Below are 20,000 nucleotides of genomic sequence, written 5' to 3' on the forward strand. Positions count from 1 at the left end.
TTGATACTACATATGAACAACAGTGACCATGTTTCACTACATCTCATTAAATTTGACCCAGTCTGAAATAAACAAACAAAATGAAAAATAAATGCTTATATATACCAACTCAACAGCTGCACACCTTCATTGAAAAAAGCCATAAATCTTTGACTTTCTGCTTGCATGCCTCCTTTGTATGCATTGGCACCAATTCCTTTTATAGAACAATGTTGCAAAAGTTTCACATCTGAGTCATGTACTTCACTAGTTAAAACTTCTTCCTCTTTAAATTTCACTAAGGAAAAGTTAACTTTCAATCAAATTTACCTGTATACTATGTATCCCAACAGTGTATGTTCTGCATGTGCCGCATATCACTTTGTGAATTGTTGATTGGGGTATACCATGTAATCTAGTTTGAAGCAGCTAACACAGCTTCTCCATCCTCATGTCCCTGCAGGCCCAATCCCCAGTAAAGAATAGTTAATAACTGAGTGTCTTAATGGAGTAGTTTGAAAAGTAGGGGACTAAGAAGAAGGTTCAATCTAGCTTGTATGGGCAGTCATTTAGGTTTAGATAAAGTCTGCCACTGGTGCTAAAGATGGGGATAGTAATGAAAGGACATATTATTTTTTATAAGATTTGCATGGAGCTTGTGTTTTTGTTTGATGTGCAGACAAATAATGGCATCCTGAATACTAGTTGATCAAGAAGGACACATCTGCCTATGGCCACTCTGTCAGGAGGTGAGATACAATATGCAACTTTTTCGTGACCAGAGTAAGAGGAAGTTGAGTTTGGATCTGAGGTTTTGAATGTGTTCTTGGAGTTTGAGAGACTGGTCAAGTGAAATGGTCAAGTGCCTAATGGAGGTGGTAGTTTCAATAAAAATGTGGGCTAGCTGCTTTAATGTTTAACAAAAACTGTTTAACTGCTATCCAGGCACTGTCTGTATTGCTCAAAATTGTCAATCGTTCATACATCATTTCTTCCTCTCTTTCCTTCTTTCTTTAATTCATGGAAGCTGTCCCAGTGCCCTACAACCTTCCCTGGGTCAACTGGCACTACATATCACTCGGTCAAATGCCCACATCTTAGCTACAGCCAGCAAGGATGTTAAGAACATTAAGGGGGGTTGATGCTGCCTTAATATCAAGTGAGGGAGGGGGATTCTATCCTACTATTACTGTTACACCCTCCATCCCTGTGTGGTCTGTGTGGTGTGCAGAGGAGCAGGCATGCAATGGGCAGCACAACATTTCACCCATACCCCCTCCCTATTCTTCATTATTGGCCAGTACTCCTATACATGACATCCCCAGCCATTATTAAGGATCACTGCAGGGTTAAGAACAGTACTATCCATCCCTGCAGGGTGAAAATGAACCATCCCAGTCTGCTGCTCTGTCAATCATTCAAACTGCTAATGGAACCAGAATTGCCTGGGTTGTAGTCAGGGCTTTATCCCCAAGTGCTACAGGAGTGGCCTAATTAACAATACAACTTTATTAATCCCATTACCTTTGCAGTGGTGTACTGTATTTAGGTTTTTATTCCAAACATTGTTGATGTTGTTCTTCTTTTGGCTTTTCCCAGTTAGGGGTCGCCAGAGTGGAACTCCAGTCCGCTAATGATTGGCAGTAGATTTTTACGGTGCCAAGGTGCCAGCCCGATGCCCAACCTTCGACGAAGGCATGCCCATTCACACATGTCTTTCGAATGCCAATCGACTGCGGGGAGAAGATGCAGACTCCACACAGAAGGCGCTCCAGCCGAGAATCGAACAGGAGAACCTCTTGCTGTGAGGCGACAATGCTACTGCTGCACCACCGTGACTTCTATAATATGTACTAAATAATGTCTGACAACCATCCAACTTACTAAGCAATTTGACCTCAACAAACACTTCTTAGGTAAATTTGGAAGCTGAAGCAGATCATTGAGGATATCCTTTGCACTAGCATCTTACAGACTAAACAGGGTCCTAGATAGAGACTGCACTTCTTTTAAAACATGAATTATTTTCCAAGTTCTGTTACCAAGAAACATACAGCAGCAAGATAGGGACAGTTCTGCTACTGACCATTTGTCCAGTCTGTTTGGTGGAGATCTGGTTAACAAATGGAATTTTCTCTAAATTCGTTTTATATGGCTGGATATACTCCCACAGCCACTTTGCAGTGGGAGATGATATGCACCTCTCTCAATCATATCTAATTCTAAGCTTGCCACACCTCAGAGAAAGTTATAAAGTAACGTTATCAAAATGTCCATGTACTTTAGATTTAAGATACAATTTATTTAGCATTGTAATAGACTGTATAAAGAACCTATATATTTTCAAAGATTTAAATAAATAATTCCAATTGAAAGGATCAAAAGCCTTTTCCAAATCAAGACTTAAAATTGACAATTTAGTTTTATTTGTATTTGCAAAATCTAAATTGTTACAAATCTTTTAATATTGTCATGAGTTTTCCTATTTGAAATAAACCCTGTTTGATCTTTGTGAAGTAATAAATCTATTATTTTTATTCTGTTTACTGTAATGGACATAAAAAGTTTATAGTCAATGTGACTGAGTTAGGTCAGCATGAAGCACATTTTTCTACATCTTTACCATGTTTCACAACCTGAGATATTAGACAGTATTTCCATTATGGTGGAATTATTTTTTTTTCTTTTTGCACTAATAGACAAACATTTTTGAATAAATGTAATATATTATAAGGTAATTTATAAATTTCTAGTATTAAACCATATTAACTTTCTATTTTAAACCTAAAGCATATACTAAACTAAGTTAATTTTTCACAACTGGATTTGAAATATAGAAAAAGTATGAAACATGGATGCCCTATATCTCCTTTATTTAATGTTGTTATAGAACCTTTTGCAAACAATATTAGAACTGATACTAATATTGAAGACTTCAAAGATAAGTTTTATGAATCAAAAATTCTGATTTTTCCTGATATTTTGTAAATATGTGATATGAATATATCCTTTCTAGAAATCTCTAGAGCTAAGGAATTGTTTTAATATTTTATAAAATGAAATGCAATAACTCAAAGACTGGTATTCTTTTATTTTATCAAAATCCAAATAATACTCATGCTAACAGTTCTAACTTATTATTAGTTAGAAATCGTACTAAGTATTTAGGACTTTTAATGATCCGGATAAAATTATTAATAAAAATGTTATTATAATGGAGAAGATAAATGTTTTAATCAATAAATGGAATAATTTATTTTTCCTCATTTGAGGAAGACTATTACTAATTAAAATCATTTTATTACCAATAATGTTATATATTATTCAATGAATAGGTTTAACTTTTGACAAGAAAAAAGTTAATGAAATCAATAAATGATTGTTAAAATTTTTAAGGCATATTTTAAGACCCCAAACTGACTTTATAAATCACCCCTTATGGTTGACCCAGTAGTCACGGACTTACAGACACTAATCTAGCCTTTGACCATTACATATTTACAGTAGTGAGGAAATCATTATGTTGTGGAACTTATAAACAAAGGTTTGGCATCTAGGTACAAGGAAGTCATTGTTCCACTCTATTCTGCATTCATCAGACCTATCATTCAGTACAATGCCCCCTTTGGTATATACCTAACCAGGCACATCCAACAAATGGAATGACCACAGAGGTTCCTCACTAAAAAAATACAGGGCATAAGTAAAATGTCAAAGCAGACCACCTCAAGGCCCTATTGTTGTATTCTGTCTCCTCCAGGCTGTTGAGGGGAAATCTGTGCTTGGCATACAGGACATTTGTCAGTCCCCACTCTGACTGACCTCCTGCATATCAACAAAACAAAAAGCACCAGAGTTACCCATTCTAAATACTTAAACCTTACCTGTGATATAAATAGGACCAACTTGAAAGACAGGTATGTATCTCAGAGACTACCCTGTCTGTGTGAAGCAGAATTCCTCCCTAACTCAATTCAAGTAGAACTTGAGCAATTGGATGGGAACAGGAAATTCATCCATAGCTTGGCACCTATGTCTCTAATGGACACAGGCAACCTGCAAATGGTTTATCTCCCAGGCCCCTGCTTGTAAATATTTCATCATCCAAGCCCCTACTTACACTTATCAAGGGTACCAGAACTTGACTGAGATTTGGGATGCATGACTAGGTTTAAAAAGGCCCTTGGTCATTAGCCTAGTAAACACCTATGAACCTGCAAACCTATATTAGACAACGGAATGAAGGAAAATTGGATTTCCAAATAATCTTTAATTATTGCCAATCTTTAACTTTGTTGAGTTGTATACTTCCGTAGGTAAGACTTCATAGGTAGGTATTAGGCTGGCCTCTCTTGTGATCCATTTTAAGCCTATCCAATTCCCCAAAGCTGAGAATCAAATCCTTTACTTTGTGTATGTGAGTTGTGCACATTAACCATTATGCCAAAGCCCAACCCTACATCAAAGCATCCCTGACCAGGAATTCAAAGTGGGCCATAGAGGTGAGACACTGAATCCTAACCACTAGACTACCAGGAATTCCTTCTTGGACAGACAATCCATATACTGCACAGTGCATACTAATTAATGAATATATATATATATATATATATATATATATATATATATATATATATATATGTGTGTGTGTGTGTGTGTGTGTGTGTGCGTTTGAGATAATTCTCACCTGAAACCCAATTCCTTCTCATAAAACAATATTTTAAATATTCAAATAACCTAATGAGTTCAAATTATTTTCATCTAATTGTAAAGTCTTTAGGAAATATCTAAGTAAAAATAGCTCTTCAAGAAGGTGCTATTTTTTTCAATATATTTACAATAGCTCACTCTCAAAGACTATCTGAAAGAAAGATACTGCAACTAATGTTTGCATTGAAGTCTTTTAATTTTATTTTCTGGACTACTTTTAGAGGATTCAAATATTTTGTCAGTTGATAAAATTATAAAGAATTATAATCAAATATTAATCAATTAATAATATACATGCATGTAACACTCTCATAAGTAAAAAGAAACGATATATAACATGATAAATAAATTACCATTAAATATTTGATTATTTCTTCTTAATCATCAATGCAGAGGATGACATGAAACCCTTTCTTTCAAAAGTGAATAACCTATCATTACATGTGTATATCATATTAAATAGTAAATACTGGAACTTTTAATGATGTTGATAACAAGAGCAGAATTAAAATTTTAAATTCAGAAAGATTTACTTCCTCTTGTAATGTTTGCACAATCTTTACTAGGAAATAGTTAACACACTGACATTTTATTACTCATTGTAAAACATCTTCAGTTAATAAAATTGGTAAGATCATCATATGCGGAAGATGTAAAAAGCCTTTGAATGTAGATTGGTATTATATATTTTTTTAATTGTGAGAAAATAAAAAAAAATACTGGGATTACTTTCAGAATTTCTTGAAAGTCATAAGGTCTGATAATTGTGATATTTCTGAATCCTATTTAATAAATAATGTTTCAGTTCCATCTTGTATTAACAAGGAACAATGTTATTTTTGCGGATCGTACTTGCAATTGCAAGAAACAGTATAACTAAGAACTAGAAAAAGGAACATGTTTTAAATTTTATAAATGCAACCACTGCTGTTTGTCAAATAGAAATGTTTTGTCATTACAATGAGATCTAATAATAAAAAGAAAATAATCACCTGACGAATTTATTAATGTTATTAGTCTAATATAACTGCCAGTCAGCTGTATCATTGATAATTACATGAAGTGCAATTTATTTACTTATAATCTTTGTATATATTGTAAACACTGTTACATTTTCTTTTTGTTACTTATTAAAAAAAATAAAAACAATAGAAAAAAAATTCAATGTGCTACTTAGTCCCAAACAAATTCACCAATAGCATATCACATCCACCATCAATAATTTCACCCCATTTACATTAAGAGACTGAACACCAACATCACTCCCAGAAGGATCTTGAGTCTGGATATAAAAGTCTTTCCCAACCAAGTACACACAAATGTACTTTTAAAGCAAGACTGATATGTCATCATTTGACAAAGGAAAAAATATATTGTTTGGAGGGTCTTCTGACTCAGTGTATAAAACATTTTGTTTTAATTTACATTCATTTTACTGAAATCCCCTCCCCACCTCAGAGTGGCAGACTCTAAACAAGATGGAGTAAGTGACACTATCTTGAAACAAAGGATTATAAATGTTATGTAGTTAATATTCTGTGGATCTTCAGTGCTCAGCTTAGTAGATATTATCAATCCTTTCCACTTGTGTATCAAAGAGTTGAAAACCTGTAGTATATAACTTTCACTTTTTAGGCAGTGACCCTAATTGATCTGCAACCAATAAACACTACCATTGCTTTTCATTGGTGATAGCATACAATTCCCTTTTATTCTGAGAATTAAAAGATAGAAATGAAGCTTGGCAAAGGTAGTGAACTCAAAGCAACTGAATAGAAAGGAAAAGAAAGGGACAGACAATGAAGGATGTAAGCTGAACAAGAAGGCATAATTATCAAAAAACTAAAAGAAAAAGCGCAAGAGAGAAGATGTTGTTAAGATTCTGAAGAGCATTTTTTCCCAGCTCAACATGCCATAAAAGGTAATATTAAAAATGAGTTTTTTGGCTAACACCTTTTAGATCCGTAGGACACCTTGAAATCCATTGTGAAATAATGTTTAAGGTATATACGCTGCAGCTAAGTAAAAGTTGTACTGAACTGAAATATGATTTTCTGCTTCTTCTATTAGCTCTAAGCAAACATTCAAAAGAGTGTTTCACACATGCTTAGAATGCCTACTGTCTAGTATAGCATTTGCCAACCATGGAGACTGCTTAAGCTTATTGTTAACACATAGCTACAAGTTAAGAAAAGGACAGCTTCTGAGCAAGACTATATCTAAAGCAAACAACCAAATGAAATACTGCAAAGAAAAAGGAAAGGCTGTGATTGTGAGTCTTGCATTCTTGTCATACAGTAATGTGTCATATGATCCACCCTCACGCATACTTATGTAAGTTGTGGTTAAGTTACAGTAGACTCTGAGAGATGCATAACAAAATCGAGAGTTTGCTCAGCAGCATGTTTTCTGAGAATGAATTATCCAGGAACAATTGTAATTCTGAAAGTGACACTACTGTTGTGTCTTGTGGACATCTGGAATAAGTCATTCACTTGTCTATAATTTATAACAGCAGCCTAACAGGTGTAATTCTGCATGACTTTCAATGATGCATCATTTCACATTTGGTATTTACAGCTCAAAATACTGGAAATATTAAAGAGGCTTCAACTGCTTGATGACTGAAGCTGTTGTACATTAAAATGTCAAGTTAGTAATTAAAAGCAGTTTAACAAACATAACATCCTTCCTAGTTAGAAATGCATCTTACCGATTTCACTGTTTTCCTGGGAATGTGAACTATTCACCATTGTTCCTGTGTCTGACCACTTTTACTAATCTAGTTATGATAAAAGCAGATGTACTTAGTCTGCCAGCTGATCAAATGAGGAATAATAAATAACTCTTTTCTTAATTAACATATCTGTTGGTGACCAGTGCAGTAATTATGTGGTGCAAACACAATCTATGTTGAGAAGCCACACCAAAGTTAAAATTATTGCAGACGTCTGTGAAGTATAATTAAGCAAATGAAATTAGCTACAACCTTGTTAAAGAGGAGACTTACTCCAGGAATAAAAATGATGGTGACCTACTCAGCCACTAAGTCATAGCATGTAGCTGAAATAAAATATAAGGAAGATAAAAATATCAATGAGGAAAACAAACTTAAACCAAGATTTAAAATTGGTTGTTACCCCATGGCAAACTGTTCCTTTCAATAAAGTGTATAGACTGTGTATCTGCTAACTGCTGCAGCAAGACGAGTCATACATTGGCACTTGTGTCTTTTTTTACTTAGTAAATGAATGATATAGTTACAGTTTATCCACTTTCTTATAATCCTAATTCAACTTAACAATGGAAAAATATTTAAGGCAATACTGTTTTATCTTTCTTTAGTGTTAGAATAAAAATATTATCATTGTGATTTTAAGCATTAGTTTTAGATGGCTGGACTGAGTAGATGGTAATATGGTTTTGCAGCTATATTTCTACTGTATGTGTTTTTTTTATGTATTTATTTTATTTATTTTTTTTGTGAAGTAGGTACACTGTCAGAAATTACCATTTATTTGGTCATGACCTTGGTGAGGGGAGCAATTGCATAAGCTGCTTGACTGGTATCAATAAATTTAGCACTAGATAATATTACATTAGACTTTGAATATTCAGTATCTAATCAGTGGGTATCCTGTCCAAAGATGCTGATTTTTCTGTACACAAATCCCTAAACTTCTGATTAGAGGTAACTCACTATATATGAATCCAAGCAGTAATAACAATATAATTAAATATTAGGAAATCTGAGAGATGATTTATAGGTATTACTTCTTTACAAAGGATAAAAACTAGGGGAGACAGAGATAATTTACAGGTAATACTTTAACAGAGTTTATTAGTTGTTTACCAACCACAATATGTGAAATACAGAGGTTCAACTATTTTACTTGCATGGCTGTTTTTATGAAGCTAGAAGTTGATTCAACTGTGTTTTGAAACTGATAAAACAATTTTCATTCTGACATAGACTGGCAGAAGCATTTTTTTTCTTTTTGTTCTTCTGTTAAGCTGAGGCCAGCCCTTTTTAATGTGGGGACGCATAGATTGTGGGTGGCTAAAAGGATAATTTTGTGAAGTAAGGCATAGTGCTTCATGTGTAGTAATAAAAATAAGAAAACTGAGCAAAATCATGTCCCATGCTCCAATTGGCAGTCACGTTGTTTTTTTTTTAATGACAAACAGTAATATCAATATAAACTAGACAGGAATAAGAATTTGTGCAGTTTGTTGAGTGTGGTATGGAGTGCATGCATGTTTTGGGAGGAAGTTATTAAGATAACTGCCTGTTAAGATGCATTCAATCACAAGCATTAAGAAAACAACCCATTGTTTCATCTGCATTCAAATGGGAGAAGGTCTGCAAATGTGCATCTGTCTCAGAGTTGTCTCAGTGTAGCACCAGAACAATTTTCAACTTGAGTTTTAAATGAAAGGAGTGGTTTGAGTGAAGTAACTAACCACCACAAAAAATCTGTTTAACTTATGAAGCCAGAGCCATATGTCAGTATAGTCTTTCTGCTGACTCATCCGTACCATCACGGAGGTTTTGGTGTACTTACAAAGAATGAAGTTAGTGACATAAGGGGTCATATGAAGATCAGGAATGGCTGAAATGGGTATTTAATAAATAATGAGAATGGAATGTGCCGGGCCCTATGACAGATCCATGTGGGATCACCTTTTTGAATGTACTTTCCTCTGAACTATGCAAATCTGAGAAAACACTGAAGGTGCTGCCTTTAAGAGGTTATAAAATCAGGTAACTAGTCCAGCATCAAGCTCTGCTTTCACAAGTTCTGTGAGTGGTAAATATCTTCAGATGCATGTTTTAAATCTAAAAACATTACACTGATTACACTTTTCTTAATGAAGTAAGAAATATAAAATGTTATGGTATAAATATTTCTATTTACTTATAAATCCTTTTGTTGACTGGTTAGTCCCACTAGGGAAATGGCCTCTTTTCAGGGGACACCTGATGTGGTATTTATACTAATTGAAAAAATTGGCTTGGGCATCAGGGGACTCTTTTCAATAGGTAACACAGGATCATTCATATATAGATAAGCTACCACCAACTACAAAAGATGGGGTCTCAAATTAATGTCTCATCTGAAGAATGACACACTGAAGATTGCAGCACCCCCATATGCTGTACTGCAATGTCAGCAATCCATCTATCTGGTGTGGGAACAGAACCCATAGCTTCCTGTACCAAAGGTGAGTATTTTGCTTGCTGTACCACTGATACAGACAATATAAAGGAGTATGTTACATTTTTTTAATTACCGATTGAAACAATTATGCATCTTAGTGTATCATTACCATATATAAGTAAATACTAAAGAGTTATTACATTTTTCTTAAACATTTTTTGACTCTCCGTCAAATTTTTAAATATTACCTTACTTATTACTGCATTAATAAGAAACCATTTACTATATATATTTTCTTCATAAATACAACATTTTACATAAAACATGCAATTCATCATTCATTCATTTGATGTGGTTCTATTGTGATATAATTTCAGAACTGCATTTATTTTGACCGGAATTTCAAATGTTTTCTTTTTATTAGTTTTGCAAATCTATTATTCTACTTTCCTTATAATGGACTTTCTGAAGGAGCAATAGAAATCCTGCAAGTTTAATTTAGTTTTTTTTACATGGTTTCTTACTATTTTTTCTTGCTATAGCTAATATTTTCATAAACGGAAGTAATCGTTAGCATTTACTTCTATTGGCAGTGAAATATTATAAAAAGTTATGCTTTTTTATCTTAAATCTGTCATAATGTTTGACCAAATGCTTGTATCTGCCCCTAGTAAGTGTCATATTTTGTGCTACCAACAGTGTTCCCAATCTGTATTATCTCTACTACATGTACAACTGTTTTTTTGTGAATCTCTATTTTATGTGGAATATAAAATGCTCAATTTAAGAATTTTCATGTACATATATACATATTATACATGCATACATACACACACATACACATATGTGTGTGTGTGTGTGTGTATATATATATATATATATATAGAGAGAGAGAGGGGGGGACAGACACCAGAATAATGTGGCTGGGGTAAATTTAACAGATCTTAACATTTTTTTTTCATTTCTAAGTATTTGTGTCCAATAATTCTTTGCTGAATATGAATCATATTCTCTTATAATTTTATATATCGTATAATGACATATAAGTTGGATAATATAGACTTATTATTGCAGGTTGTATAAGTTATCACATGTATATTCATTAGTATATTAATATTGTTCAGGAAACAGTGCTGTCTTAGTGAAAGAGGGCTGTATTCCCCACAGATTTTATTTGACAAAGAGTCTGGCAAGTGTTGTAAATTGGCAATAGGCCACAAATTGTGTATGTTTGAGATTAGCCACTTTTAGAAGTGGTAGGATAAGAATGTTTGAAAAGAAAGGAACAAATGACAGACAGGTTCATAATATGGGTTTTGTGGCTTGGGCATGATTGGTGTGGTTCCGTGGGGGGGGCAGATATGCAAGTTTGCTATGTTTTATTTTACTTGCATTTGTTTACCAAGGCAGAGCACTGATCTCCACAGACTTTTTTCAGATTCAGCCCCAGAGTCAAACAGTTATTCAATACAGGCAGAGATAACTGAACCCTGGGCCACAAGAAAGAGTTCATTAACAATTCCTTAATCCTCTGTGCTAAATGCTGGGCACTTGGTCAGATGCTGTTTTAAAATTACACTGGTTTCTATTTTGACTAGAGTATTCTTAATACATTTTCAAGACACTTTCTTAAAGTAAAAAGCAGGCCTTGGGAACAGGTCAATGGTTGGGTTATGGAAAACAGTATGGATGTTTAATAAGGTGAACTGTTCAAAGTTACTGAAAAGATATGCAATGTTTTTTAAAAGGGTAACAGTACTAGATTGCTTTCAGTTGTCTCCTGGCAGTCTGCTTTTTGTTCCACAAGTCCGGTCAGTTCTTTCATGCCTTTTCAGAAAGCTTCATGGTTTTTAAATGTAGTAGACCAAATTGTTACCCAAAACTGTTAGCCTTTCCAGAATTTGCTGTTATTCATAGTTCTAACCTAAATGTTTAAACTCCCTTTTACTCAGAAGGGAAAAGCTTGTTGTGAACTGAGAACAAGATTTATAGGAAGCGGTCTAGTGCAACATTTAAAGGACAGATACATATATGTATGGCTTCCATTCAAGTGGTCTAAGTATCAGTTTATCTAATCACAAGTGGTCTAACAAGTTATTTAATCACAGCTGATATAATGATATTCTGCAGTACATTTTACCAGTTATAACTGATAAGAAGACATGTTTATGATTTTTGATCAATGGAATTATTTTTCTTGCAGTTTGCTTCATCACAGTGGGCTGGATTATGAGAGGTGATGGTATTTTTTCCCTTTCTTCCACAATAGTGCATTTGTGCACTTGTTATACATAAGTTAGTGGGAAGTGAGGGACTGTTTTTTTAATTTTTTTTTTAGTTATGCTGGTTTACATGCAGTGTGTTTAGATCAGCTGATTACATGCAGTGTGTTTAGATCAGCTGTGCTTAAATCAGTTGCATTAAAATACTCTAATGTTAGATAATATGACATACACTCATGAGAAGGGTTTGTGGCCACACACAGCCAAAAAGCATAAATGAGGCCTGATGGTGTCACTGTGCCGCTATGATTAACTCACGGTGACAAACCATACATACCCTACTTATAAATCTTAAATGAAACTTTTGAAAAAATCTGGATGCTGTCATATAAAAATCTTTGTGTATTCCATAAAAGTTTCTTTTTGCTTTTTTTCATTCACATATTAGATACTCCATTCTTAAATGTTACCTCACAGACTCCATCAATGCAGACATTAGAGTTCAGACACGATGTCCCATCTTTCACTTTGCTTGACAAGGAAAAGAAGAAGTCAAAGCCCTCTGCAATGCAGTACAGTTTGCAAGCATCATTCTCTGTAGACAAGATAAGCGAAATGTAATACAAATATAACACCAAAGCACGAAACCAATACAACAGAAAAAAATGCAGACGCATTGCCACTTAATATTTAAACAGATGTATTTTAGGGCTTACCCAAAGCTAAAATACCCCTAGCTTAATGAAGACTACCATAATTCAAATAGCTATGCTTATGATCAGACATGCCTTAGTAAGCAGAAAATATTGAATGTAATATTTGCATTGAAGTGCTATCCTGATAAGCTAAATATTGCTGCAGCACTGCAAAATATTAACGATGGATATTGTCATATTGCAAATGTTCAACAGCTGGTGCATTGCTGAGTCACCCCCCTTCAAAGAACTGAAGATGGAATCCACAGAACTGACAAATAATCAGTGGATTCAGTTTGCAATGTCTTGGGACAGTTTTTGATCTCTACATTTCTGACACTATAATACAAGTCTGGCCAGGTAATCAACCATAACTTAAATGTGATAGCTATAATACTAGTCAGATATGAAGATACAGCTTTCTAAAAAAACAAAAAAAAACAAATAAAAAAAAAAAACATTAGATTATGCTTGGTGATATCATTGGTATAATTTTCCAAAAACAATGTCAGAGATGAAGTTAAAGAAGTTAATCAATTAAGATGGAATGATAGGTAAGGAGTGACTATTCTAAACAGTAAACAGGATCAAGTCTACTTAACACAAAATAAACATTTCTTAGACAGAAAATTGACTTTCTGTGCACTTATTATTAAAAATTTCCTTCAAGCTATGAAACTATAGATCCAGATTAATGTTATACAAAACAGTCAAATGTCTGCCCGTAGTAGGTTATAAATGAGTCAGTTCTATACCTATAATACAGTATACTCGATATCCCAAGAAATTTACTTTTTTCAGTCAGCTATGTCAGTTTGCACAAGTGTTTAACATCCAAATGACTAAAGACTTGTTTAAGATGTATATCTTCAGTAAGAGCTTACCGTCCACTCTTGTATACGGCTTCCAGTTATAGTACCAGCCACGGAATGGCTTGTTGTTGTATTCAGCACATTGCTGGGCTCTGAAATCAATGCTTGGTTCAGGGCAGTTTTGAATATTGCAAAGTTTGTACATGCGAGATGAGCCCTCACAGAATTTTCCTCCATACACAGGTCTGTGAATTGCATGCAACACAAAATTTTAAATTGTTTGACACTGACATTAAATATTGTTCCAGTAAAATAATGACTGACAGTAACAGATTATATTTTAATGCCTGATGCGTGACTACATAAGAAAGTTTTTTAAACCTTGGTTTTCATTTTTAATAGCAGCAGAACAGCTTTTCAGTACATGTCATGTCCCCCATCCATATCATTGATCATTCTAGAAGGCTAAGCAGACCTCTCTAACGACAAAAGAAGTTATTTCAGTATAGGTATAACATTGCATTGTATAACAATGTACAGCTTATGTGACTCATTTACTGGTTCATTTTACTTACATTTATGTTTAATAACTATGATGTTGGACTGATCCATAAGAAATGCTTCTCAAGCACAACTAACGTGCAAGGCAAATGCAAACAAATGAAAAAAATAAAAAGAAATGAAAAGAAAATAAAAATTATGAGGACTTCTCAAAGCCTTGTCCCTCTCTTCAGTATCATACTACTAAGAGACGATCTGTGCCTTGGGTTCAAAGCCTCAAAATAACTCGTCTTGCCAGACCTACTGTATATTTCTAAAGTAAATAGGGACATAAACACCACTTAAGACTACCGAGAGGCGATCTCTGCCGCACACAGAAAACCTCAGAAGACCTTATACTGTCAGACCTACTGAATATTCGTAAGTTCAGTAGGGGCACAAACATCCATATAACACATCTCAGTCTCTTTTACAACATAAATAGAACATGTTGAAAGGCTAGATGCGTATCAATGAAAATAACATTTGGGACTGTCTTCCTCTTAACATAAAGCAAAGTATTTTTCTTACACAATTCAAATATAATGTGGACAAATGAAAAGGTAACTGCAAGTTCACCCCTGATGTATCTCCTTTACCCCTCATAGATTGGGGCAAAAGGTAAATGTTCTGCTCTTCTCTGGGCTATTCATACTTAAAATATAAGGGCTAAAAACTACCATGGGAATGTAAGGCTAAGTTTCTAAAGATGCTCACAGCTCAATAGCCTAGTAAGTTCCTGTGAATCTATGAACCTAAACGAGATCATGACAGGTTATTGCAATTAATTATACATAGTATATGAAAACTCTGGTTCATATCAGAAATATATAAAAGCTAGATGGAACCAGCCAAATTCTGCAGTATTAAGTGAAATGGAGAAATAAAACAGATCACAACAGGTTGTACAGTTAATTATAAGCAGTACATCAAAACTGTGATGCATATCGGAAATGTAAAAGAACTAGTGAGCAGCCAAGGACCACAGCATCAAGTGACATTAAAGTATATCTGTGTGTGTGTGGGGGGGGGCATATACATAAATATTCTGCATGTTTATGTATGTAAACATGCACAGTAATTCAGTAATATCATCTGAATAGAGTTATACAGCACATTACCAGTACAGAACTAGTTTGGACAAAAAAATGACTCAAAAGAATAGTTTGGTCTACATGCTCTATTAATTATTCTTTTTTTTTAATGGCAGCTTCTATTCTAGATTCTATTAAAACTCTACCAGTGCTGGCCTTTCATTCAGAACCCTCCTATTTATTTCACTTTACCTATACTCTGATATCAATCCTTGATAAGAAAGGCAATCTCTAACCTGCAGTCCAAATAAAGTCTTGGTGTCTTCCCATTCTATCATCTTTCCTTCTCTAGCTATTTGCTCCCAATGGCTTGGTTCCTTTGTCAGTTTTCTCCAATAAATTCTAGTCCCTCTTGCCTACCTATGTCACAAGTGATAATTCAATAAAGGTGTTTGAGAAAAAAAGAATGGTTTGGTCTAAAATTATAACTTTAAAGAAAGGTACAGACACACCAGTTAAACTGTAGCCCACCTTACAATTCTTTAACAAACATAGTTCCGGTAATGATGGAGCTTGCCCATAGATAACAGGCTTAAACATTGTCAGACTTGTAGTACCAGAGAGTTCAGGGCTATATCCTCTACCCATTTCTACCAACAGAATCAAATATTTTTTATCAGAGTTATGCCTCCCTCACCTCTAGTTGGTGCTAATTCTTGGCATAATAGTTTCTGTTTAAGTATTCATGCCTTACATTTCAGTAAACCTTGTAAAACATAAGTTACCCAGAGTTATGCCATGTTGTTCTGCTTTATCATTAGCAAGAAACTGAAAACTCGCCTTTCTTTCCTAGACACCTCAGGGATGAGAAGCTTCCATGGTCAACTCAAATGTAGCTTCCAAAAAAGTTTGCAATTTCTCCTTTACCCTTTTCTAATACTTGCGTAACCCCTTCACTGCTTCAAAATATATTCCCTGAGCTTCTAAAATATTCTTCCAGTTGTTGTCAACAGGAGAGAAATAGTAGGAAACATCCAAGAGACCATCAGTTGAGTTGTGAATAAAGTAATGCATTTATTTATTCCAACATAATCTTGAGAAGCTTCCTTGACCTCACTTCTAACCATGTAAAAATCTCGCAGCCTAGTAGCTTTTCCATGACTGTCAAAAACGGGGAGCCCAGAAGAAAACAAGGATGAAAAACTACTAGCCAGTTTAGAAAACTGAGCTTTTCTCTTCCCTTATATTACTAACCACTCCGCTAGAGTCTCACTTTTTCTAGCACACTTTTGTCATCCTGGTATTACACGCATATGTCTTTTCTGAATATATTTATACACAATCTTTCTGAGGAATGACACATTCATTTTGCTGAGGACTCGTGCAACTCAAGTTATGATCATCTTCAAGTGGTCATGCCAGTTCAAGGTAATACAGTGCAAATATCTAGCTGGCACAGCAAGCACTACTAACCTGTCTTAATGCTTGTCTGTCAGCTTGTCTTTTATGCTGTTGCCATCACCACTTCACAGCTGGAGCTCTTTGAAGCAGAAGTACCTAATGATCAGTCCACATTCCTTGCACTTTATTCACTCTCTTAGATAACCAGCTGACTGGAATCAGGTTAAGCTTTATGAATTTCCAAGTTAACTTGTACTTGGCCATCTACTACTAGATCTGGAGTTGTAGCTAAGTAGTCCTAATGACTGATATATAAGATTCTCCTTGATCCCATAAGATTCCAAACTAGTCCATTTTTTTTTTTTTTTGTTAAGCCATAAGACAAAGTCTATTGGCCGTTCCTGCCATTTGCGCAACAACTGCCCTGGAAGGGACTTGCCCTAATAAAGATAAAAGGAAATCATGCCATCTCCTAGCAAAGTATTCACAGCAGGTAGAGCTAACAAAGTTTATTATTCTTTATTCTCTATGATGGCTGAGGCCCTGAAAAATTGCACCTGTGATTCTCTAGAATTTTGTTTATCACTCTTTGCACAGAATCTGAAAATCTTTAAATATTTTGCATCATTATATTTTTGTCCAAACTGTTGATACTGTTTATGTAGTCAAATACATTTAACAAATGATATCAACATTTTAGCAAACATTGCAGCATATGGTACAGAAGGTCAGGTAAGCCATCTTTCAAGTTATTTATTCAATGACTGGTTTTGTCATTCAGGCTATGTGTTATACCTTGATCACATAAATCCTCAGTTAAAGCCGACAATCAGTTTTAATGACAAAGAAAATTAACAATTGGTGTGAGAAGAAGTGAAAATGTCCATAATAACTTGCACGAGAAAGTGACTATAATGCTTTGTTCAGAATATCTGTTTCCCTGATATTAATGATTAATCTTAAATGTTAATTTAAATACATGAAAAGTTTAAATGAGATATATTCCTTCTCAAATTTTAGTTTTCTCCCTCTCAATCCCTCCTAAAGCTGGTGACTTTTGAGAAAAGGTGGTGAATTGCATTAATAAATAACGACACTAATTAGAGTTATAAACTTCTTATACTTCAGCAAATGGATATTAATTCACATGTTCTTATTCTGCCAATATCTCAAGTTAATATTACTAATATTTTTAAAGTGTCCCTGGTTGTCCCTTATTATTTCTAGATTTGCCCCCAATTCTGCTGAGATTTGTCCTTGATTCATTGAGGGCTATGAAGATATTTATCTAAAATGGTGAATATGTACAAGGAGTTCAATTCAGTGATTCCATGTAAGATTAAATAACCTAACTCCAGGCTTACAAAATGTAAAGAAACACATTTCAACAGTCAACATCTTGATGTTCATGAAGCAATGTTCATGAAGGTTGCTCCCATATCACAGTTTTGGACATCTAAAGTGAGTTTGGAACTCCTTTTTATTGCTAAATGTACCTGGTAAACAGCAGTTCACTATTCATTTGGAAATTATTTGTTTTCAGCAAAAAAAGAGGCACATGTAATTAGGTTCTAATTACATTCTTGTCAATATGGTGTATCTAAAGGAATGCCTAAATATGTATTTGTGTGTGTGTGTGTGTGTGTGTGTGTGTGTGTGTGTGTGTGTGTGTGTGTGTGTGTGTGTGTGTATGTGTTATGCTGCTTGTGATTTTTAAAGGCTATGAAGAGGTATTGTAAAAAGCTTAGCTGACAATGCATTTAAGGAAAAATCAAAAAGAAAGCATCTATGTGTGGAAGCCCATCTGTCTAATAACTTATACAATTAATACAGGTTATAACATATAATATAACAAACTATAAGAGGGTAGTGGGGTTGGGTACTGACAACCACAATTTCTGTAAAGTATTTCTGTACTTTGTGATAAAACTGCAATTTTAAGTGTTCCTGGTGATGACTACATAATCCTGAAATATTCCATTACTGTCATATAGTATATAGAAGTTATGCTGACCCCCCACAATACTTGAGAAACATCAACTTCAAGGCAAATTTGAATACTTTCCTAATCCCCTTAGTCAAGATACATCCAAATAGCCAAGATTACCATTTTGTCCTTATTGAGAACATATTGAGATATTCCTACAGACTGGTGTACAATTCTAAGTGCAGTGTCATAAAATCATGCCTTTGCATGTGAGCTGTATAATTCAAAGTTTTGTTACCCTTACTACTGTTCAAATGTAATTCATTCCCCCCCTCATAAAAAAAAAACTCAGTAAATATAATTACATAAATCAGCACTGGGGCTATCAGTCGGGTCCAGACACTCTTCCTTGTCTCTAGAAATGTTGTCTGCTTTCACTGGGAAAAGTGAGACTTTGCAACGATTCTTCCAAACTAAATGAAATTTGAAGCACCATGAAATTAACCTATTATCAATTATTCCACTTAAAATGCCAGAAAAGGACTTTTTTAGCAGTCTTACAATGAGTGTTTTTAGTGCTTGGCTGGCTAAGCCAGCAATGCCCCTGTAAGGTATGGCATTTCTCAAATGAAAGGTCTTCTGGTGATGAGGTAAGACAAGAAAAGTGATAATCACTTGTCCCAAAATGCAATAATGAGCCCTTGTGCAAGTCTAAAGTCATTGATCTTATCATTTTGTGATGCTCTACAGATGTATTAATTGAAACCAAACACTCTGATTCAGTCTGCTGGATCTAGTTTGGGAATGATGAATGTATGCAGTCCTCATCCCAAAATGACCATCACAAGAGAAATACCAAAACACAAAAAGATTTACTTGTTATATTTAAATAAAACAAATTACCATAGTGAAAAATACACATGCAACAGTTTTGTACAGAACACAGACATAAAAGCTGCAGTAAACAAAGTTCCTGAGAATTATCCTGTCTAGCCATTTTCCTTTTGTTAAGATAAGTTGGACATTTTGTTTACTAATAATGTGCTGATACAAATATTTATATACTTATGTTACATTATACTGTCTAATTTTTTGTTGACTTTCATCATGTATTTCCTTTCATCTGAATCATAACCTTTGCAAGAAAATTATTCTGTGCGTCCACAAGTCAACAGTCAAATTACTTCTAAATATCTCACTCTTAACCTCAAACTATCTTTCACTTCTACTATGTAATTCATTTTTCCTCCTTTGAAACATGTTGCTGTGATGCACATTTTGAATTTTTCTAAGGAACATAAATGTTTCTACTCTATTACAGACATGACAACCATTTATTTGGGATATTACTAAAATCTTGGCAGAATTAGAGCAATGTAGTTTGAAGAAATATAGTAAAAAATATTGCTGTGTTAGCCCGAAAAGCACGTAAATATAACACAGGCGAATTACATATTCTAAAATTTGTACAGATACTTTTTGTGAAAATCTAAGCTGCAGTCAAAGATAGAGATTCAT

The 20,000-nt window shown here is 34.3% G+C and overlaps 1 protein-coding gene across 1 annotated transcript in view; it reads right to left on the reverse strand.

Moving 5' to 3' along the window:
• Positions 1–20,000, reverse strand: part of ADAMTS16 (ADAM metallopeptidase with thrombospondin type 1 motif 16) — a 1,625,291-nt gene that overhangs the window by 875,723 nt on the left and 729,568 nt on the right. The window contains exons 13-14 of the mRNA XM_044065078.1: positions 13,653–13,825; positions 12,544–12,668 (exon numbers count right to left, since the gene is read on the reverse strand). Coding sequence (XP_043921013.1) covers positions 12,544–12,668; positions 13,653–13,825 — 298 coding nt within the window. The remainder of the gene's footprint in view (positions 1–12,543; positions 12,669–13,652; positions 13,826–20,000) is intronic.

This window comes from Protopterus annectens, chromosome 3.part0, assembly GCF_019279795.1.
Source record: "Protopterus annectens isolate FY-2018-M chromosome 3.part0, PAN1.0, whole genome shotgun sequence".
Lineage (NCBI taxonomy): Eukaryota > Metazoa > Chordata > Ceratodontiformes > Protopteridae > Protopterus > Protopterus annectens.